Raw genomic sequence first — 22,979 nt, 5'->3', positions numbered from 1 at the left:
GCACACACACACACACACACACACACACACACACACACACACACACACACACACACACACACACACACACACACACACACACAAATCCGTGTGCATACTTATATACCACCCCGGAGTGAATGCGATTATGATACTGTATGCCGCCTGGAGCTTAATGAGATGAGAAATGGTGTTTTCTTGATGTTTGGTTGGCACTGATGTTGCAGTTTCACAGATGCACAACCTCATTCCCATAATGTGTAGAAGCAGGCTCAAGTGAAGGATGTTAGAAAGACGATCATCGACGTGTGACTCAGAGACACGTTTCTTGCTAAATGGGCTGATGTCGAAAAGAGCGCCGCATTACAAACTAGGCAAGAAGAAGACTTCAAGAGTAAGGTATGAATGAAAGAATCCAAATGGAATGAAATGAATTAATTGAATTTCATTCAGATTGACTCTACAGGAACAGGTGTCCCCATAAGGCATGTGTCCCTTTAAGACAAGTGTATCCATAAAACAATGCAGGAGTCCCCTTAAGGAAGGTTTCCATTAAGACGGTACAAGTTTCTCAATGAGGTGGGTGTCCCCACAAAACAGGTGTCCCTATAAGGCAGGTGTAACAATAAAGGATTGCAGGTGTCCCCACAAGGCAGTGTAGGTCTCCCTACATTGCATCAAGAGAACATGTAAAATACAGTCTGGAGAGAACAACAAAGAACATTATAGGATAACCACATTGCATTTTGGCAACACCCCTCAATTCCGAGAAGATCTTAAGCAATTGACCTCAGAACAATCTCCTCGTGTACCTGTCTTATCATGTTTACATAGCTACTAGGAATGTGAACGCGAGAGTTTCTATTCCTTTCAGGCCCCTTCTACATGTCAGTCCGTTTTATTGGAGTGCAGTTGCCATCCTGCAACACACAGATTGTGAGGCACAGCGTGTGTGTTCCCATGTCTGTGTCAAGGCCTGAATGTGGGCTGATGTCAGTGCAACTTCATCATTGAGTCAAATCAGCATCAAAGCTTCGGCACACAAAGCTGCTGCAGATGGCTGCGACGCGCTTCCTCGCCTTGTTTGTCACAGCAGCTCTGTCAAACACTCGTTAATTAGAAGGAAGCGATGACTCGCTAACAGTTTTTAACTCTTTCCATCTCCTCTTAACCCGTGTCCTCAAGGAACAAACCAATGCAGCATAAAGTTGCACACTGGGGCATGCAACATGGAGACCGGACTTGCTCTCATATTCCCTCTCGAATGCTCATAGAAAGAGATGGGCTTCAAACGAGTCTCAAAATAGATTGCATTCTCATATTGATGGCCGTCATCTTTTGACCATTTAATCATTTCTATCAGATCGCATGACTCCTCGCTCACAGTTCAGTGCTGGAACCTTTTTGAGTCTCAAAATAGATTGCATTCTCATATTGATGGCCGTCATCTTTTGACCATTTTATCATTTCTATCAGATAGCATGACTCCTCGCTCACATATGGCCACAGTTCAGTGCTGGAACCTTTTCGCAGAGTGGGCAACCGATTGCATATTGAACATTTGAACGAGCGGACAATATCTCCATAAATGTGAATTTATGAGCCCCCGCTTGACCATATTAGTGGCAGACTCAGTCTCCTAAACGGTCACCTTAGGATGGAGTAATGAATCCGTAATCCGTAGCCTGATCCGTTATGCAGAGGAAGAGAAATGAGGAAGAGGCGTTGTAATGGAGAAAGCAAACATACTTTACAAACTACTTGCGATACGGTGGGGATCGGAACAATATTTGCCAAGAGGCTTTTCTGCTGAAGTGGTATTCGAGTTTGTATTGCTCATTGTATCGACAAAAAACACTTCAGATTCATTTGTGGATTAGAACGCATGAAAGATTCAATGTGAATCCCCGTCTCCCACTTTCCCCTTTTCATCATTCGCCCCCACTTCCGGATGGCCCACCTAATGAGGCGCCCCCGCTTCAGCATGTGGGTGCGTTACAGTCAATCTCAGCAGCCCAGGGCACCAAGCGCAACGCTTGGATCATTGTGTGCTCCATTTTTGAAGGCTGTCTGTTTGTCTGCACCGGGTGCGCTTTTCATTTTCGAAAGCTTCATTTTCAGCCTCTCGAAAAGCAAAAGGGATCAGATCAATCTTCTAAATATGAAGCCACAATCGGCCTGAAGTAAGATAGCAATATCGTAAAACAATTAGGATCATTTACCGGCTGCATTTCATTTGTATGTATCGGTGCTTGCTGTTGTATCAAAAATTCCATTTACATTTATGATTATAACCAAGGTTCCGACCCGTCACAGATGTCAAAAAAATGGGTCCACAACGTGTCTAGGCAGCAGCATGTGATTCAACTTAAATTGGAAATGATCTCTTCGGCTGTTTTGTCAGTGACAGATGGGAAGGTATCTGCAAGACTGCAACTAGGTTGTGAAATCTGTTGAATGTTTACTTCCCTCGTGAGTCGTGAGCAAGGCATAATCCAAGAGCCAGAGGTCTGCATGGCAGTCCACAAGTAGCTGCTGATGACAACGCATGGCAGGTGCGCCTCTGGAGGGAACGCCCTCCACTCCAGCCGGAACTGAAACAAAAGCAAAATAAAACCATGACGAGCTCTTACTGCACTCGATAATCATTTCAGAAAAATTGCTCTCCCTTGTTCCACGCCAAATCCGATCGAACACATTCAGCTTCTCTTTGTAAATCTCATCAGCCTAAAGCGTGTACTTGCACCATTTCCGTTCGGCCCTCTGGCGCGCACTTTTCTATGCCCCGATTGAGTCATCAGTATTCCTTGGCATATTCTGCCTATTTTTAACCATTTAAATTTTAACAAGGGCAGCAATGTCCACAACGTTTTGAACGCACAGAATATGAGTTCCGCAGAAATGCGGGGGTCACAAACAAAATGCTTGACGATCAATGAGAATTGCTGCTCTGCACTCATGTCGCCTGCTTCAGGGCCCCATCTGGTGTGTTTACAATAACATGCATCATTTCCCTCCGCCAGAAGGCTTTATTGCGGGCCGAAGCGAGCGAGGAGCATCTCCACTGGATCCCGTGTAAATGGGGAGGTGACATTAGCAAACTGTGGCTCAGGAAAGGAAAAAAAAACATGAGATGGAATTCATTTTCCAATGACTGTAAAAGGGAGGCGCACCTGCTAACGCCGCCGAAGCTTCTTTCCCAGTTTTGATGATCTTGCCCACATCGTCTTGGGGCCGTTTTCCTCACTGCGTGCAGACATAAAAGCTGTGCGTAAGACAGTGTTCATCGAGATGTCTTTTCAGGTTCAATCTGCAAAAATGTCATCGGACCCCTATTTGCGTTGCAGGCGCGAGTTTGGCGCAACCTTGCTTCACAACAAGGCGCTATGCGTTCCCTTCATCGGCTTTACGTGCATGTCGGTGCAATGTGAGTTTACGTTTCACATTGCAGACGTGCGCTGATGTGGCCTCTTGGGATTGGTCATGAGTGAAATGTTGCGATGCCTGCACCGCTCTCTCACCTAAAGGAATGTTTTGTTTTGTTTGTTTGTTTGTTTGTTTTTTTTTACCTGTCGATATGTTTTGGGAGCCCATGCTCCCACGTTTAAATCCTCTTGCCGTCCAAAATGGTGAAGGCCTCAGTGTACATTTGGGATTGCCACCGTTGTCTCAACTGCAGCTTTATCATGGTGAGCCAAATCTTGCATGAGTGCCCATCTAATGTTGTACTGACACCAAATCGATGATGTGAATAATTTAAATGAGACGTGTTCAGTGGCAGCACGCGGCAACCGTAAAGGAAGGCAGCCGTCTGAATCAAGTTTGCTGGGAATGCTTTGATTTGTGCACTAAAGTGAGTGTTACTGGATGCATGGTTGTGCACGGATCAGCACATTTCTTCATATATGCATTTAATACAAGTTAGGCTTTGTGTGTGTGTGTGTGTGTGTGTGTGTACTGTACACTGCTGTATTCAAAACCTCAATGAGAAGACATACATCCAGGATACATATTCCCGTCTCAAGCTTTCACATCACATCCACTGTCGTGCCATAAGAGTGAGGCTAGGATTCAAAGGGGGCCGGGGGGGCTGAGAAATACAGCAGAATAGATTGCCCGAAGAAGAGGGGACCCATGGGACAGTCACCGTGGGCGTTGTAAACTATAACAGCCCCATTTCAAGCAGATTTTTCATCTCCACAATTTTACAATCAGATTTTTTTTTTTCATGACAATCCCAGAGATCATAAATGCGATGTCTTAAATCGATACAATTGCTTAATCTGGTTGACATTGTTTATTTTATGAAGTTCATTTCGGCATACTATTGTGCTAAATAACGGCCCTGCCACAAATCAGCATCATAACGTTTGGGATGGTAAACATGTTGCCATCTAAATACCAGGTGCCCTTCATGTTCTTCATTCCGTCGGTGTTCGGATACACTGTGTTTCATCAAATATAATCTTGCTTGGCTAGTGGCTATAACCGTCTCTCAGGTCATTTAATATTGATGACAGGAAGGCAGAAGCGACCAGCAGAGAAGAGAGCAGACCCACTTGAGGTGAACCTCCTGATCCGTTTAGCGCACCCGAGGGTGTTGTCGAGGAGACGTTCGCCCGGACTGCAGCTCACGCGGCCGTGAACGACTGCGGCGCTTTGGTAGTAAGGAAGATGAAGTCACCTCTTTCCGATCAAAGCTTCCCCACAAACCGAAGGTGACCTGCCTCACTTGGGATCGGCCTCAACTTTCACGAAGGGTGCAGGTGATCGATGGATGTTGCAGTTGCACCCACACATACGGTGTAGGAATGTCATCGTAATCTTGGGCTATTTGTTATTGATTCCAACCATTCTTGCTTGATTCGGCCATCGACACAAAAGGTCAAACATTTTGTCCCTCAAGACATTGAAACGGAAAGAAAAATGAACACAATAAATATCCATCCATCCAATTTCCAATCCGCTTTTTCCTCACGAGGCTCGCGGACGCGCCGGAGCCTTTCCCGGCTGTCTTCTGGCAGTCGGCGGGGGACAACCGGAACCGGTCGCCAACCAATCGCAGGGCACACAGAGACAAACAACCATTCGCGCTCACCAAGCCATTGAAACGGAAAGAAAAATGAACACAATAAATACCCATCCATCCAATTTCCAATCCGCTTTTTCCTCACGAGGCTCGCGGACGCGCCGGAGCCTTTCCCGGCTGCCTTCTGGCAATCGGCGGGGGACAACCTGAACCGGTCGCCAACCAATCGCAGGTCACACAGAGACAAACAACCATTCGCGCTCACACTCACACCTAGGGACAATTTCGAGTGTTCCATCAGTTGGACGTGCTAACCAGTCGCCCACCGTGCAACACAGCCATGTAAAAACAAAAGACTTTTTTTTTTTTTTTTTGAAGCTCCCCACCTCCTCCCTAGTCTGCTGCATCCCTCCTACTTGGCATTCATGTTTGGGGGGGGCAGGTTCGCGTCCTCTTGGTTTCTCACGACATCCGCTAAGAGGCAGGGGAAAGAAAGTCAGCGCGATGGGAGGAGGACAGAAAAGGCAAGAGTGAGGAAGCATGCAGGGTGGAGGGCTGGACGGTGGAAGACAAGGGGGAGTAGAGAGGCAACACAAGCCCTGAATACAAATGAGCTGAACGCATTCCCTCCCTCTCGCTCACTCTTTCGCGCACATGAATCTGCACTCTTTCTCCCGCACAGACATGCGTTCCTTCTCTCTCCATGTGCTCCGTCGCTGCGTCAGACCGAGTAGCGCACGGGGAGGTCATTTCGACCACTTAAGTCATTAGCCATCGCCGGTGGTTGGGACAAGCTTCTTAAAAAAAGGATGGCGAGCGGACGGACTGCGTGAGTCCGCCCGCGCACGGTTTCGGAGGCACGCTGTCTGAGGAGCGGCGGCTGAGGAGAGGGCAAGAAGCAGACGACTCGGCGAGAGATTCGTCACAGCACTTTGACATCATCAACATCCGATCAGACATGGTCAGGGCATAAGAACCTGGCGCCACGGCAACCGTCAGCCTAGCAACGAGGTACCCGAGGTAAGTAGGGAAAGAGGCGGGAGGAAGGGGGTGGGGTGGGGGGCTGAGGGGATGGATGGCAGGATTCCCTCATTCGTGAGAGGGAGATCTTAAGAGCCACGATGCCTCCGGTGCTGGAGAGGTCGAATCCGCATGTGCTTTGGAAAGGCCGATTTTGCATATCCGACACTTCAAATGAGCAAGTGGAGGGTTTGTTTGTGCCAGGGCTCTTGCTTTGATTCTTGAGTGTGCCCAGTGGGTGTGTATGGTGTGATTGGGAGGAGTGACTCCGTGCTATCCAGAAATTTGGCGGGGGTCCTCCCCAAACAATGTCCACTTGTACAGCGCAGTGGTTCTCCTCTTCGGGTCTGACACATTTCTGTGAGGAGGGTCAAGGTGACGTTCGAGGATTTGCTTGCTCACTTCAAGCGCATTGCTTATGTGTGCACGTGTGTACATCCACGGACGGGCGACAACATTTTGAGCACACGCGCAGTCCGAGACCCAGTAGAATTTGCGGGATCGCGGATCATTTGACTCATCAGGGAACTGACATATTCGAAACATCACGCAATGTAGTTCCATACCACGAAAAATGACATGCACAATGATAACGATAACCAACACCAACCAAAAGCTTTTTCAGCTGACCCTTCTGTGGCAACGCTCGGTCTAAACTGCACCGAATCACAAGAATGACCGAGTGACAGACAGTTGGCACATTACCGCTGCATCACCGCGCCCCCTTTTGATGCTCACAATGACATGTGAAATGCACGGCGAGGCCGAAGTGGCATGAAAAGCCGTGATGCCGTGCCAACTGCACGCATGCGTCAGGGCAGCAGACTGAGCTTCGTGCTGCCCTGGGGGCACGGCGATTGGGCCGCAGAGCCCGAAGAGAGGGCATATGGTTGGCCACGTCGCTACGCTTTGACTGGAGACCTCGGAGCAGCACGGGAGACCGCTCTCTGACTCCCGCCTGCCCGCCACAATGTGCGCCTGTGTACTCGACTCAACTATCCCTGTCCGTGGCTCGCTTTTCTCCGTTCCAAAAACAATCTGGGTTTGGTTCCTGAGATGGGCTCTCTTCTATCTCATTGCGCCCGGCAACAGGGTAGTTGGAGTGATAGACCCCCCAATCAGATGATCCTTCCTTTTCACTTGACCTGCTGTTATCCGGCCGGAAGCATCCGGAACGCTTTTCGTTGAGTCCCTCACCAAATTTTAACTTGGACAGATGATTACAAAAAAGGCAGCTATGACCAGATAACCTGTTAGTTGAATCTAACATTTCAGTCAGCTGGGTGTAAAACGCCCACCGCATTGGATAACTGGGAAACACATCAAACTTCTTCATACGCGTTCATGTTTTTACATCTTTGAGTGTTCATATTGTATTCAACGTCGTAGGTGGCAGCCATTTTATTGGAAACGGTCACAACGAACTAGCGTTCTAATGTACAGATCCGTTGTGTCCCTCGAGGTACGTTGCAACCAGGTTCGAATGTATACAAATACAGATCTGTTGAATCAAAGCCAAAAATGAACAAGACATTCATGTCCATGATGAGTGAATGTAAAGTCGCGACCACAATTGTCCATACAGGACAGTAGAGTTCGGATACATTTGTGCAAATATGCGGCACATTCTTTTGGACCACATACATTTGGTAAAAGATCCAAGTAGGGTACTATACAGGCAAAACAAACTTGAGAATGGTTGAAAAGAAAATCCGAGCACACGATGTGTAGGACAGCCCAGTAGTCCACCAGGGAACCAGCTGGGAATATCCAACGCTATTATTATGCCAATTAGATCATTCCCCGGCAAGGGTGTCCCAGGACTCCATTTTTTTTTTTTTTAGATGATCAAAGCTTCTCCTACTCATCTCTGGCCGCCAAAGCAGTTTTTCCCAAAACACAATAGCTGCCACCAACACATGCATGTATTGCGGCCCAAATTGCACAAAAGTGTCGCCTCCCACAGCAAGAAGAGGAGGACATGTAACATTTCATTCACCAACACAAAACTGTTGAATAAAAAATATAACAATACCACCAAAAAAATAAAAAAATAAAAATGCTCTTCCAGTCCGATTCTCTTGTTTCTCTCTTGGAGAGGAACTTGTCATTGCAAGTAAGTGAAGTGGATGGAAGTGATTCCTCCCCGAACATATTTTGTTGAGCTTCTGGGTGCTCACCCGATATGTACGCACGTACGCACTGATTCCAAATGATCTCTCTAAAAGCAGCCTTGGTTTGCACATGGCATTGTTCTAAGGACTCCTAAAAGCTCGATGTCATGCCTTATTCATCCCTCAGGCCTTTTTATTTCCCCACTCGTGGAAGGATAGCATTCAAAAGAAGAATGTTCTCCTGCACGTAACAACCACTCACCTCTGCTTGAGATCGACTTGACGTAGACACATATATTGAAGAGCGAGCTACATTTTTTAAAAGCCATTACAGCGAGACAGCATTAAAGACATAAGTGTACTTCATTGTCGAGTAAATCTCATCCCGAATTTGTCCCGATTCTGTTTTGGTGTGTCTCCAGCAGGTGGCAGAGGAGGGCCTTCCCTCCAGCTTGCACACACGCTGCCAATCATGACCGTATTTTCATGACCATACGGTGCGCCGTATTAAAAGGCGTAGTGTCAGTTACGGGTGCTATTTCTGCATTTAGCACATACATGAGACACATTGTATTATTGGGCGCAGGCATGGTAAAAGAATACGGCAGTATGCATGTCGTGCCAGCATGCTTTGTTGTATTTTGTGAATGCACGCAGAGAGGCGATCACACGCTCACGAGTCCCGCATGTCTTTCCGCTTAAATCTCACACGCCGTAGCCCGCTTTTGTTGCCGGACTAACTTTGTGTTCTTTCCTTGCAGAGCAAGGAGCTTGAGAGCTGAGACAAGGCAGGCTGAAACAAAGACGCGGGTGGCATGGCGATGGAGAAGAAGCCGGGTGTGAAGAGCAGCAGCTCCATTGTCCCCTGTTTCCTCTTTGTCGAGGTAAATAAGTCATGAATGTACGCGGCGGGATATGTTGATTTATTCAAAACACGGAATTGCCGATGCAATTTTCTCTGAGCTTGCCTGTTACCCGGAGGCCCCTCTGAAATTGCGCATGCCGTCACTTCAGAAAAAGACTTCTTTTCTCGATCTCCAACCTCAGCGTTACATCCATCTCTGAAGATGGACTTTGATGAGCAAACGTGCTCTCTGACAATTCCACTCTTGTCTCACATTAGCCTTGTTGCAGCGCCAGAGTTGTCCCAGGAAGCTATTTGGCAAATTAGCTGCTAACAGGAGCATCAACATTGGTGATCTGCTCGGTTTTATCGCTGCAATCTTGAGCATCAGGCTTACGATGATGAATTCATTCGCTTTAATTTGCCCTGAACCTTTTTGATGAAACACAAATATGAACAGAAGACGCCATACGCCGTGTTCCCAGAGGAGAGCAATGCATGAACTTTTGTAAATAAATCACAACTTCTTCATTTCGCACTGAACTTCACATGACGTTCACCGTTTTGTTCCATTTTAAAAGTGCACTCAACATTTACAGCTAAAAATATCAAAAAAAAAAAAAAAAAAAACCTCCATTTTAATTTGCACCATCGGATATAAACATCATAAAACACGTCAGGAATGCTGATACAAGCTACAAAAGTAACGTAAAGAAGTGGTTGAGGACAGGGAAGTGCAGGGAAGCAAAGAGGGATTGCCTGTTGCACACACACACACACACACACACACACACACACACACACACACACACACACACACCTAATCAGCAGTTACCATGGAAACAGATCAGATGGACTCATTCCCTATCTGTGTTCCTTCTCTTTGGGAATCCTTTCATTCGCTGTGCCCTAATCACAAGTCACAACCTTTCCCGTCAGCGCTACCCACTCAGCCATCTTGTTCTGCTCGTCGCCTCCATTTTGCTTTTGTCCGCTTCCACTTGTCTCCCTGATGCTTTGCTTATCTTCAGCGTGTCATCCGGGGAGATTTGGAAGACTCTGGAAAACGGACAGCGGGCGGGGGAAAGTAAACATGAATGCGTCCAAGGGCTAAATTACAAATTCTTTCTTATCCTAAAATAAAACAGTCATTTTTTTTTTTTAATGGACATATCTCTTCGGCAATATTGATTGGGTGAGTCCAAAGGGAGGGGCCCAAAGAAACAAATCAAGCAAGGGCCAAACCAGGCTTTTGCCCAAATAAATACAAGAAGAACGTAGGCATGCCGACGCTGATATTTATTTACACAGAGATTGTGGCGATAGCGGGTCGTCGAGAGGAGGGAGACACCTAAAACAGGCCGGACAGGGGATAATGAGGACCAGGTTTGGGCCCCACTGGCCTATACTCCAGCATGTTCAAATCGATCCATTCGGTTCATTTCGGAACGAAAATGGCGACTCTCCAATTAACCTGCCGTGCATGTTTTTGAGACGATAGGAGGAAAAGGAAATATCTGGAGAAAACACAGCTGAGCAAAGGGAGACCTCACGTGGGAGGACCTGAGCCTCCCGACTGTGATTCAGACGTGCTATCGCCTACACCACACCGCGCTGCAAATTGAATTATAATACAAAATATAGTAACCAAGGTTGAAAAAACGTATTCAAACTATCGAGTGTTGGGGGGGAGAAACAACAAGAAGTAACAATTAGCCCCCGCCCCCCCCCAAAAAACTACATTAAATCAAATAAGCCTGCCTGTCTAGCAAGATGGATACTGAGGCGTTTTTTTTTTTTTTTTTTAAGTGTGTGATTTTTTTTTTTGTGTGTGAAAAGTTGTGAGCGCAGTTCCACCACTAGATGACACTGCTGCCACACACAATAAACTGACATGGGGGGTCTCTTAACTTCCTGTTGATCTGGATGATGTCGCTATTTATTTTTCAATGGAAATACTTTGAACATTTAATGAAAGAAAAAAAAAACATAAACATGATAGTCACTTAACATTTTGATTTATTGAAGAACTGGTGTGTACTATATATATTCGTCTTATGGGGCTCTGTTAATAATTTAGAGAGTAGGTGAATGTTGTCATGTTTTGAAATGGTGTTGATTATTTTTATTTATTGGAGTGTATATGATTTTCACATGGCTGCACATTTCACTCTCACCGGGTTCATGCACCGTAGAATATGGACAAGTGTGCACGTGAAACTGGAAGGACGCTGAGGGCGCAGTGTGCACGGACACAAAAATATACAATATGAATAGAACACACACGGACACATATATATTTTTTTTATCTTTCATAAACCCATCCACCCCTCGCGATCGACTTGGGACCGGTCCGCGGGCTACCAGATCGGGCACCCTGATCTCTATCATATTGAAATGAGAGGAGAGAATTGTTGTGAGTTGCAAGACTGATTCACGGCGACTATGTCTCTTGTGGCGGCAGAAACACCACTCGCTTCTCGAGTTCAAAAAAATCTTCGATCTAAACCTAAATCAACACGATGTTATCCACCCACCCAACCGTTGTTCATCCTCAGTGGGGTCGCGAGCATAGCCCGCTTCAATTTCTTTCATTTTACTGTTCACGGGCCCCTTTTGTACGCCGGTCCTGACACGCAAGGTCTCGAGGTTACAATCAGTGCACAATCAACTCTCGTGGCATAAGAATACGCTGTCACAAGATGGGCGCCTCGGTTAGCGTCCGTTTTTCTGCTCTGGGATGTTAGCGATAGATGAGAGCGTACTCCGACTTGCGTCCAAAATCCGACAAAAGAATGGAAATCTGCCACAAAGCGCTCCCGGCCTGTTCCCGAGCTTGAGGCTTAGAAACGCAGAAATGTCTGATATGGATGGCACTCCTCAGAATTGTGTCGGAAACCCGTGTGATTTTGCCTGCGGAATAAAGTCATCACTCCGTTTGGCCGGTCTGCTGTCAGCAGGGAGCCTTTCATATACTTGAAGTGACAAATCAGCCTTAAGTGCGGGCCAATGAGCTGGTCCGGCGCCTGCAGAGAAGCTCTCATTAGCGCTGACCGCCTGTCAGGATTTTATTCACGCGATGTCACCCGCTTCTCCGCGATAGGAATCTTCCTTTGGGAAGATTTGTTGTGACATCACTCTGGTTTTCATAGAGGAGTAGCAATGGTTTGGGAATATCAAAGTGGGAGTATGATGTGTGGGTCGGTTTGGTGGATGTAGTGGCAATATTCTGGTGAGTGGGGGTGGGTTTTTATTTTCTTTTTTTTTTTTGTCAGAGTGTGGAATACAGACACTGGCTTACCGGCACTATGAAATAATCCAAGGTAAATAATCAAATCTGTCTGTGGGATGTAGCGTAGCCGAAAGCTGGAATACGATTCTGACACACTTTCGATTCGTTGCGAATATTTTCTGAAATTATTTTTTGCCTGCGTGCTTGCTCCAATTGTTCAGTTCTGGACCATTTTTAAGGAAGCCAATTGAACATACAGAAAACAAAAAGTGGTGACGTGTGAATGATCATTGGTCCGCAAGTGCCCCGTGATGAAGGTGGACGGGACAAAAATGAAAGCAACATACAGTTGTCACAGGTGAGCTCCATTTGACAGATTTAAAGAAGAAGTGGATTGGATGACGTTGTCGGATTTCGTCTCGTTCTATCAGGGGTCACCTCGGTCATCGCATTTGTTTGGCACGGGTTTTATGTGAATCGGACGAGCAGTGGCTGGGTACCGTGGCACTGGCGTTGTATCGATGAAAGAACGGTTTTGCGAGGCGCAGTCCTGGGAAATGGCCATGTCATCAACCCATACGGCAGATTCCTGACGAATTTGACGTTTTCCAGTGCCCTGGCCACTAGTGGTAGGATGACGCAATAGTACGAGGCAGCATGTGCAACCCCAGAGAGGTTAGCGGTGCAGTTCGTACAAGCCCTGAGCCCAATCACTCTGTTGCATCTGCTCTCTCACTCTTCGGTTGCTTATTGAGGCAGCCTCTTTGCTTTGATTTTGCTCCGATTTTTCTACCCTGAAGGGGGGCTGGGTGGGCTTCTAGCATTACATCTCCTATCACTTTCATGGTTCTATCTTTTTTGATGCGTGCGCCCTCTCTGGCTCTCTTTCTTCTCAGCCTCTGATCTGGATCCAAACATTTCACATTTCACTTTGGGTCGGATATTTTCCTCGGCACCTCCTCATTGCAAATGGGAGCCTGGACTGGATTCTTTCAGCTTCCTCTCTTCCCCCTCCTCCGCCTCTCCCTCCTCCCGCTCTCCTCTTGTCCTCTCCTTTCCTAACAGAGTGATCATGTTCTATTTCCAGCTGGTGAGCTTATCTTCTGCAGACCAGAATTTGTGTGCATGTGGGTGTGCGTTGTGCATGACATTTGAAGAACTGAGCTATAGGGTAAAAATTGTATTTTCAGACAATATCTCTATTCCCCAAGCCTGCTCTGTTCTTATAGAAGCATTGTAAAGCAGTGTTCCACACATGTTTGACAGTGACAGTCTCCTTGCAACATATTCTCCCTCCTCCTGCTATTTGATGCCATTTACAATCTTTATGATACTTCTCAGAAAATGTGAGAGTTGTGAATCCATTTATGTGTGTGTGTGTGCGTGTGTGCGTGTGTGCGTGTGTGTGTGTGTGTGTGTGTGTGCGCACGCTCGTGTGCATGCATGCATGCACGCACACATCAATGGGAAGTGGCTGGCATGTTGTAGAAAGGAGGCTGACTCAGGATCACACCACAAGAGAATAAAAAAAAAGAGAGAGAGAGAGCTGAAGTCATTACATAGTTATCATGGCTTGCAGCAAGAAGCAAAAAAACCCAAAAAAAAAAAAAAACCTCCTGCTGGGCACCGAAAAAGAAGGCCATCCACACAAAGGAAAGCAATTTTGTGGAAGTGCATGTGGGCGGTGTTTCGAGGAGAGTAACTGCTTGCAAAGTGCTCAGCATGGATTTCCAAATGTGCAACAGAGAGAACCGAAAAATATTCAAACCTTATCAGGCAAGGAAACACTTCTGGAACGCTTTTGAAACTGGACTGTGCATCCTTACATGAGCCAGTAGAACCTTCCGATTTGCAGCCAATCCAAGAGCAAGAAAACAATTCATTGTTTCTACGATTTGTCTGAACAATCAAAGTTTTTTTTTTTTTTTTTTTGTGAAATGGGTTACAGTTTCCGAATGAATGACACGTAGTGCCCTCATATAATTCCAATGAAATATTCCTGTTTCTTTTCAAAATGGACCAATTGGTCGGCACGTCGGCCTCGCAGTGCAGAGGTGCAGGGTTCGGTTCCCGCTCCGGCCTTCCTGTGCGGAGTTTGCATTTTCTCCCCCGTGCCCACGTGGGTCTTCTCCGGTTCGATCCCACATTCCAGTTCTCAGCTGTATAAAAAAAAAAATGGATGAACGGATGGATCTTCAAATGTCCATATGTTCCACCACCCCAAAAAACACAGAGCGCCCTGATGGTTGAGCCACGGCGCACCATCATCCAGATCAAAGACACAGATGGCAGGGTGGGCTGCGTGGTGGGACAAGCCAGCACCAATTGTTGCGAATGCCTCGGGTCGAGGTTTTCTCTGCTCCGCCTCGGCGGCGATGCTGCTCAGTCCGTGAACGCAAAGTCAACACGGAGCAGGTTTAAAAACGGGACGGACGACGGGTACAAAATGAAGGGCTTTTTTCGTTTTGACTACACGGGGTGTCTTTTGAAAGTCAGTCAGCCCACATGAGTAAAAGAAACGAAAGGCATGAGTCGTACTACATGTTACGTATCAGGCCCGCCACCCACGACTTTATAGCGACGCCCGAGGCAACGCGCTTCAGAGGGTTTGTCCAAAAGTGAGAGCAGATGACCTTGATTAGCATCAGTAATCCGGCGCACACGGCGCCGCACGAACCGAGCGTCCCCGTGGACGCTGTGCCGTCTTAAAATGACTCCTTCAGCGTGTGACGTTGCCCTTAATAGCTCCGACTCAATTCACCGGATCAAATCTCCCTTCAGCTTGAATTCGCTTCTAGTCATGTTGTTTCCACGGTTGCCAAGGAACACCCTCAAGGGTTATGTTTCACGAACGGTAGAAAGAACAAGCTAGGCATGCGATGGCGGGGCTTCTGGAGTTTTGTTTTTGTTTTTTTAACCTGAATTGAACTTGGCTGGACCTGCGAGGAAATGACATGAGCATTTTCCTCCGCTGTCTTTCTCTGCGACTAGATGCTCCGGCTCCCGCTCCGGACTGCAGTGTTTCAGTCTTGGCGATAAACGTTCTTACACTGAAGATTGGAAACGTACAAAGAAATAGCCGACGTCTTCAAGCCCAAGCAGTGCATGTGAGGCAGATGATAATTCAATGCAAGGAAGAGTACATTTTTGTCGGATGGGAATTTACGAGATGGTTGTCTCGACAATATTGGAACATTTATTTATCATTTAATCAGCATTGTGAAGATCACGTCAAGAAAATCATGTACTTTCTTGTTTTGTTTTCATTCACGTAAAAAAAATAGTGACACGCAACAATTTCCAACCAGATTCTAATCGTTTTGTGTTTTGTTTTTTGTGTTTGCAGATTCTTGTCGGTGAACTGTGCGCTTTCTTCACCAAGGCAGAAGGAAGCCAGGAGAGGACCATTGTCACTGCAGACTGCTGCTACTTCAACCCCCTCCTGAGACGCATCATCCGCTTCTTAGGTGGGCACTCTTTTGTATTCCACTTGCCTCGCGCTTAATAATATCCCTAATTGAGACTACCGTCGTGTCAAAACAAATGAGCGCAGACGGACCAAACAAACACGAAAGGCGATGGCCGTTGATATTTTCAAAGGTTGCCAGCGATGTCGACTGAACAAGTACAAGTTGTTGAAGTTCTAAACTGCATAGAGAAATCAGCATATCACGCTTTAGCTTCAGAGGTGAAAGCTTCATTTCCAATTTCACACCCAAGCTGCTAATCCTGGCTGCTATTTTGAGAGGTACGATTTATCACCTGTTTTATCGAAGAGCTCGCTTGATTTGTTTTGCTCTCTCGTCTGCTCGATATATTTTTGTTGGTGAACAGAGTCAACGGCAGCAACAAACACATTTGAGTTATTCAAGCGGGGTTACGCCATGTAGCTTTTCATTTCAATTCAAATATCCACAACTCCCCTGTGGTCATGAAACTGGAAAAAAAACACATTTGCTGTGAATCAAAACCAGAGCAAAGACTTGGAGGTACGCAAACCTTTTGACTGCACGTTTGGTCGTTTCAGTTTTCGGTTATGTAAGCACACTGGCAAACTGCGTTTACGGGTCACAAAGTGATATGTCGACAGAAAATATCCGATTCAGACGGACGACGGGCGGTGCGAAACCGGCATTCAACAGCTCCTGTGCTTATTTCTGCCGTCTATCCCAATTCATCTGAATCCAGGTGTCTATGCCTTCGGTCTACTGACGACAAGCATCTTCGCCAATGCCGGGCAGGTGGTGACAGGAAACCAGACTCCTCACTTCCTCTCGGCATGCAGACCAAACTACACGGCGCTCGGCTGCCAATCCAACACGCAATACATCACAGAGCGCCGGGCCTGCACGGGCAACCCTCTCGTCGTCCTGTCTGCACGGAAATCCTTCCCCTGCAAGGACGCGGCGCTCAGTGTCTACTCTGCAGTGTACACCGTGGTAGGTTGATGCATGCGCGCCTTTGGTGGCCTTTGGGTAACGAGCTGGAAGAGCCAGGCCTTCAATCTCACCTCCACGTGACCCTTTTGGTCCGATGCCGGGTAGTGACTTCGGATTTCACTTCAACCTTTCGCGAAGGGGGGAGGAAATCCGGCCCGATTTTCGCGCACGGGTATTCTTGGCTTTGCTGTTCCCGACTGTGTGCGTGCTCTCTCATGTGCCTTTCTTTAGATGTATGTGACGCTGGTGTTCAAGACCAAAGGGACGCGTCTGACAAAGCCCACCGTCAGCTTCACCTTGCTGTGCCTGGCGATGATCGTCGGCGTGATCAGGGTGGCTGAATATCGCAACCACTGGGCCGATGTCCTGGCGGGATTCTTCACTGGCGGAGCCATCGCTGTCTTTCTGGTAAGAGAAGATAAGATAAGAAAACCTTGATTTGTCTCACAATGGAGAAATTCGCAATTGAGAAGAAGAAAAAAATTAATAAATGAAGTCCAGTAGAGCTTGGTGATAAGATGATCATCTGAATCAGGTGTGTTGGAAAAATGCAGGAAAGTGTCCCTCAAGGACCAGAGTCTGACAGCTGTGGTGGAACCCCTCAAACGGTTTTGGGAAAACAGCTACGAAGGCAAACTCAGAAATCCCCAAGAGGGTTCCGTTGCCAGCCATCGATCTCGACGGCTGGCAACTCTTGATGTCGCGAGAGAGCTGCTGAATTGGGTCGACTTTGAAAAGAAATGACGGAAAACACTGGAAAGTCCTGATGGAACAGACATGGTGAATTCTTCCCGTTCCGTGAAAAACGAGTCATCTTAAGATTTGAGATGTGATATTCATGCTTGCCCGGTGATTGAAGTGAGACCGTGCAGGTCTCGAACCCTCCATGGACTTTCATACTGTTGTTCAAGTCTCTCTCTCTCTCTCTAACTCTTCCTCTCTCTCTCTCTCTCTCTCTCTAACTTTTCCTGCAGGTGACTTGTGTGATTAACAACTTCCAGCAGATGCAGCTCGGGCCTTCTGCACAAGTCGCCCAGTGTCCCGAGTCCACGTCGGCGATGCCCATGGTGACGCTGCCCTGTGTGGAGAGTCCACTAGAAAAGTTAAGTGGCCTTCAGGTAAGAGCCCGGGCAACGTAGAGCGAAGACCGTCTGTGAGACCCCCCCGACCCCCTTCCAAACAACCCAATACACATGCATGCGTGAAGTTCTCAACTGCACTCAACAACAACAACAAAAAACCCCCAAGAGGCAAATCCTTGAACTCTGCGCACGTGCGCGCTGTGCAGTCGGCCGATGAGAAAGAGAACAGCTGGGATTTGTTCTACTGGCGTGAAATGTGCTGCGGTTCCATTTCAGCAAGAGAATGGAACAAATTCCTTTGTGTGTTTTCCATTTCCTCTCACTCTCGAATGGTAGACATGCATACAGGAAGAAAGTCACGGAGGAGTTTGCTGCGATTCAGCAGTTTGCCCGACAGCCCCCCGGTGGTGTAATTCAGCACTGTGCCCAAATGAAAAGTGCTCGGCTGCACAAGCCTGCTTTACAATGCTGCCATTTGCAAAGCGGCTTCATGGATGGGGCACCGCGTCTTCCCCCCGGCTATATTTACATGGGAACACTCTATCTTCTGAAGGCATTTACAATTGCAAAATTTCACTTCTTCACACATTGGCCACACCGAAGTCGGAGAGAGTCAAAGGTGACAACAATCAACCCCTTGGCAAGCTTCCCGTTGGTCAGATGCTCTCCCGAACACATTTAAACAACATTTTCTGTGTTCTCGCACGGGACATGGCCTTCAGAAGGACTTCCCAGTGACGTCAATATAGCCGGCGTGCTTGGGGAAATGCTCGGCGTCCTTTGCGGTCTGTCACCTGTACCTGATTGCCGTATTTTCCTCTGTCTCCCACCTTGCCTCTTTCCTCTCAATCTGCTCCCTTCACTTCCGTCCGTCACTCCCCACCAGCATCCGGCACTTTGCTCTTCCCCCCCACTCTACAACACCTACGTTCAACCATTCTAAGCAACGTGGACGTCTCTTTGGACCTTTGTCTCACTCTCCCCTTCTTCTGTTGCCATCTTTCCGTTTTGTAGCCACACGCCAAAATGACCACGAGCCACCCAGTCATCCTCCCCCACCTGCCCCCCCCGACCCCCCCCGCATCCATGAACATCTCTCTTGATGATCCTTCTCTTGGCTTTCCTCTCTCCTCCGTCTGCCCCGCCCTCTCCTCTTTCTCACTCCTCTCTTTCCCCTGCAGACTCCGCGGGGATCACCGTTCACCGAGATCACATGACCATCAGCCCTATCGGTTCCCCGCCAAAGCCGATGTCCTCACACCGTCTCGCTTCATTTCCAGCCAAGTCTAGACCGGGCCGAACAGCGCTCTCCTCGCTGCGCCGCGCATTCAGCCGGGCGGTACGCCACGCTGCACCGCTCCTATTCCACGCAGGTCTAGACTGCTGGCGCACACTTCGCAAGTCCGCACGCACGCTTCCCGTCGGTCGCTCCCCCATCCACCCAAATTCCCCGGGAACCGATAGGCAAGACTTTTTCAAAGACGTGACCTTGGCTGGAAACCCCAGTGAAGGACCGGAACATTCACTTTTCTTTTTCAATAATCTTTTTCGCCGCGTTTCTACTTTTTTATATAAAGTCACGCAAAGCTCCCAAAGTCACGCGATGAAAGTCGCGATGTTGTTCCCAGACTTGCACTTGTACTTGTTGTCTTTGTGTTTTGCAGCAGTTTTGATGCCGGGTAGCCGCTGGCTGCCTCTTAACAGGTCAGTCTCAGACGTCACTTTCGGGAAAGGAGACTTCTGGTTGTCTGTGTGGTGGTTGTAAGTCATCTTGAGAACACACGTGGCCGTTGCTTTCTCATGTCAAGGATGTGTCACGAGTTTTGATGACATCCAAAGAATATATCGATTCAATCGGAAATTACGTCCCTCCCGCCCCCCCCAATAAAACTCAGCCCAGTCCGCAAGCACAATTTATAATTCATCTCCATCAAGAGTCTTATTTCTTGATATTATTTCCTTTCCTCAGTGTACGAGATGTGAAATAACTTCCTGTGCCTTGTGAACTCGCTATCTGTCAGCCAAGCCAGGTAGCGGAGGTGACATCACAAATTGGAAATTCCTTGCCAGCGCTTGACTCCTCATTTAGATGATTTACCTCTGACCAAACAAAGCACGCTTTCGCATCGGAGATCTCATACAAGATGGCAGAGGTCAAGTTCAAGTTCTAAATGATGCTTGTCAACTCACAATTTTTAACTCAGCTCTTCAAACGTTCAGGATTTTTTTTTTTCGTAGTAGTCTAAGGCAAACACCACGTTTTACTTCCAGAGGTTATACATATACATATATATCATCCGACTGTACATTTACGTTCATTTAACGTTTCGTGCATTTATCTTGGGCGCACACTCACTATTTGTATTGATGATTAATGAATTGATTTTTAAGAGATGTATTCATGAGCACGAATATGGCAAATGGTGGTGGTTGTTTTCGCCGCGACGTGCACACGTGACGAGAGCTTCGCTGACTTTGATTGGCAGGCTTCCTCCCTCCCATCCGCGTTTATCATTCACTCTCCGCTTTGCTTCTTTCCCTCCAAATCCTTTCACAGTCCATCCGCAGCCCTCCTTGATTCTTGTTTCACGATCATTTTATTTGTCTTATGTTTCCCTCTGCTGGACGTCGGTTTCCTCGTGCTGTTTATAACGCCTGCCATTTTAATCCACTTTTTACACTGAACGCTGTATAATATTGTACATAGTTTCTTTATTTCTTTTTTTTTTTTTGTATTGAGAGTCATATATTTAGTCAAAGCTCACTTCCTCTCTTGACTGGGGAAAATCTTATATTGATTGGGTTCATTGTGACGTGGTCATGGGAGTGTCTCGCTACTTCTTGCCTGGAAAGTGTGACGACATATTTCGCTCTCGAATGAACTGTTCACTGGACCAAAGTAAGACAAGGGTTGAGAACAAAAAAAAAAATATTGTAATGCACCTTCAAAAAGACAAATATTATCACTGGATAGGAATTTAAAAAGGAGCCACATGTCAGAAAGCTTCAACTGATACAAAACGTGATCAGGAGTATTGATCGTGGCTAAATCTAAGCCTTGTAAGTACAAACCTTGTGTACCGTGCTCAAAATAGTTTGCTGTACACGTCAACAGCAATTGAAAAGTTTTTCTTGAGAGTAACGACTTTGATGGCACCAGCTATTGCAATACGTCATCCCAATGAAGATGTGAATTACACCCCCACACCCCAAAAATAGTTGCCGCACAGGTGTAAGATCTTATTTCAAATACAAATGGCCCCTGATGATTATTCTTTTAGCATTTTCAGCGCACGACTAATATTTGTGCATTGCGTGTCAACTTTCGCCGTCTCTGAGCGTGGCTTTCCAAATGTGTCGACGCAAAAAGTAAGGCCCAAGAGAAAAAAAAAATAACAACAACACCTGTAGGCTCCATATTTTCCCCGGGTTCAACCATCAGCGTGGCAGTTGACTTTCCTGTCAAGTCTTTCATCTGTTTTAGCGAAGAATAAACACAGTGCAGTTGACTGAATGAAAGCTTTGACTAAAAAGCACCAGTGGCCCTCTCACATCTGCAATGCTGAGGGGAAACATTTTTTTTCTTTTTTCAAGTCTTGCTGCAGCCAATTGTCTGTTTTGTAAGAATTGTGCGATGAGAACAATAAATGGATCTTGCAGTGAGAGAAACTGAGTCAGCTCTTTTGTATGCGTCTCAAAGGACGGGTTTTGAATTCAAGCGGTCGACAGTTCACACGGAGTGAGTCGATTTGACAGAAAATGGAGACCCATCAACATGATTTCCCATTATGTGAGGTGTGCCGTGAACATTTCTTCTGCAAATGGATATCTTCGTCTTTCGGAGAGAGAATATGTCACAATGACTTCACATGTACAGTCCATTCAAATGACACCCCACCCCCCCAAACATTTTATGCTAGAAATTCAACAGCGCTATATGATGACAATACAACAAACTGCATTTGCAGGTTGCATCCAAAAGATGGCACTGTACGTCATCGGTATCGCTGGTTGCTGCTGGGCCCTTGACGCCGGTGAGCATTTTTTTTGTTTTATGAATAGACAAGAAATAATTTTGCACTTGTTGGGAGTGTGTGCTTTAAGGTGCCCATTTTCTAAACGACGGTTTTTAAAAGCAACGACTCGTGCATCACATCTGTATATCTGCCTATCATTCAGTCCGCAGAGTCAAGAATGCACAGCGTGAGCTCGTTTCTCGAAAAATTTAAGGAATACAGTGAAAACGGAATTGGAGAGAAAAGCTCGCAAGAGGTGCTGCTGGCTTTAATTGCTGCCTGCTCAGTTCTCCACACTTGGCAGAGATGCACCTGCAACTCCTGAAAACCTCATGCTTCCCTGAGTTTAGAAGACCACCAAGTGCCCCATCCAGAGGGATTCAAAGGATGATGCCGTTTTCTTGGAACGGAGTATGCCACCTGCGACGTCTTTGTGTTTATATGTGTGTGTGTGTGTGTGCGCGCGCGCGTGCGATTTAAACGATTTTTTTTTTTTTCCCTGCCTCATTAGTGTGGGCAGCCTCTGTTACTTTGCAAGGAATGTTAATTGTGTGAAGGTCTCTGTTGCATTGCAATTACAAGTCTCCGCTGGTAAACGGAGACGATTTTCTTTTCTACTTTAGTTGCAGGTAAATATGATCCGCCCCAAGTGACGCTTCAATTCCGCCGCAATGTGGAGTGATTTGCAGACGGCTTGAGTGCACATATCTGCCTGATATGTGAGTGTAACTGCAGTTTTCCAAAATATTATACATAGCTTTAGTATTTATTTCCATCCATCCATCCATTTTGTGATCCGCTTGTCCTCACGAGGGTCGCAGGGCGTGTTGGAGCCTCTCCCGGCTGTCTTCGGGCATGGTGGCATTACTCTTATACCCTTTCCTCAAAAACAAGGACGACAGTATAGTCGGTATAATCTCTACCAAATAGTGTCATCAACCAACTAAAAGAAAATAAGATGAAGATAGTAGCTTCTCGTCCTAGCGAGAACGTTTCTCGTCCTAACTACCGTTCACAGGAAGCTAGCTCGTGCAGGTAAATAAGCTAGCGCGAGCAGCGAAAGACGTTTCTCATTAGCTTGAGAAACTTTCTTGTCCTAACGATAAACATATTTCCTTTTATTTGATTTTTTTCTCTCCTTATCACTTGAGGGGTTCCGTAGTATACAGTGACTGAGAAAAGCATTGAAATGACAATAGTTTTCAAATATCAGTAAGTAAGAAT

The 22,979-nt window shown here is 46.7% G+C and overlaps 1 protein-coding gene across 1 annotated transcript; it reads left to right on the top strand.

The window, feature by feature from the left end:
- The first annotated feature begins 5,398 nt into the window (after nt 1-5,398).
- Nucleotides 5,399-21,408, top strand: plppr2a (phospholipid phosphatase related 2a). The gene is made up of 9 exons (XM_019893466.1): nt 5,399-6,028; nt 8,904-9,026; nt 10,018-10,073; nt 15,275-15,325; nt 15,444-15,685; nt 16,407-16,657; nt 16,889-17,065; nt 17,632-17,759; nt 18,921-21,408. Exons 2-9 carry the CDS (start codon nt 8,958-8,960, stop codon nt 19,027-19,029), a joined length of 1,083 nt encoding a protein of 360 aa, XP_019749025.1. The 5' UTR covers nt 5,399-6,028; nt 8,904-8,957; the 3' UTR covers nt 19,030-21,408.
- The last annotated feature ends 1,571 nt before the right edge of the window (nt 21,409-22,979 follow it).

The sequence above is a fragment of the Hippocampus comes genome, unplaced genomic scaffold (genome assembly GCF_001891065.2).
Source record: "Hippocampus comes isolate QL1 unplaced genomic scaffold, H_comes_QL1_v1.1 scaffold23, whole genome shotgun sequence".
NCBI lineage: Eukaryota > Metazoa > Chordata > Actinopteri > Syngnathiformes > Syngnathidae > Hippocampus > Hippocampus comes.
Note: the sequence above shows the minus strand (reverse complement) of the source record. Positions and strands in the feature narration are given on the sequence as shown.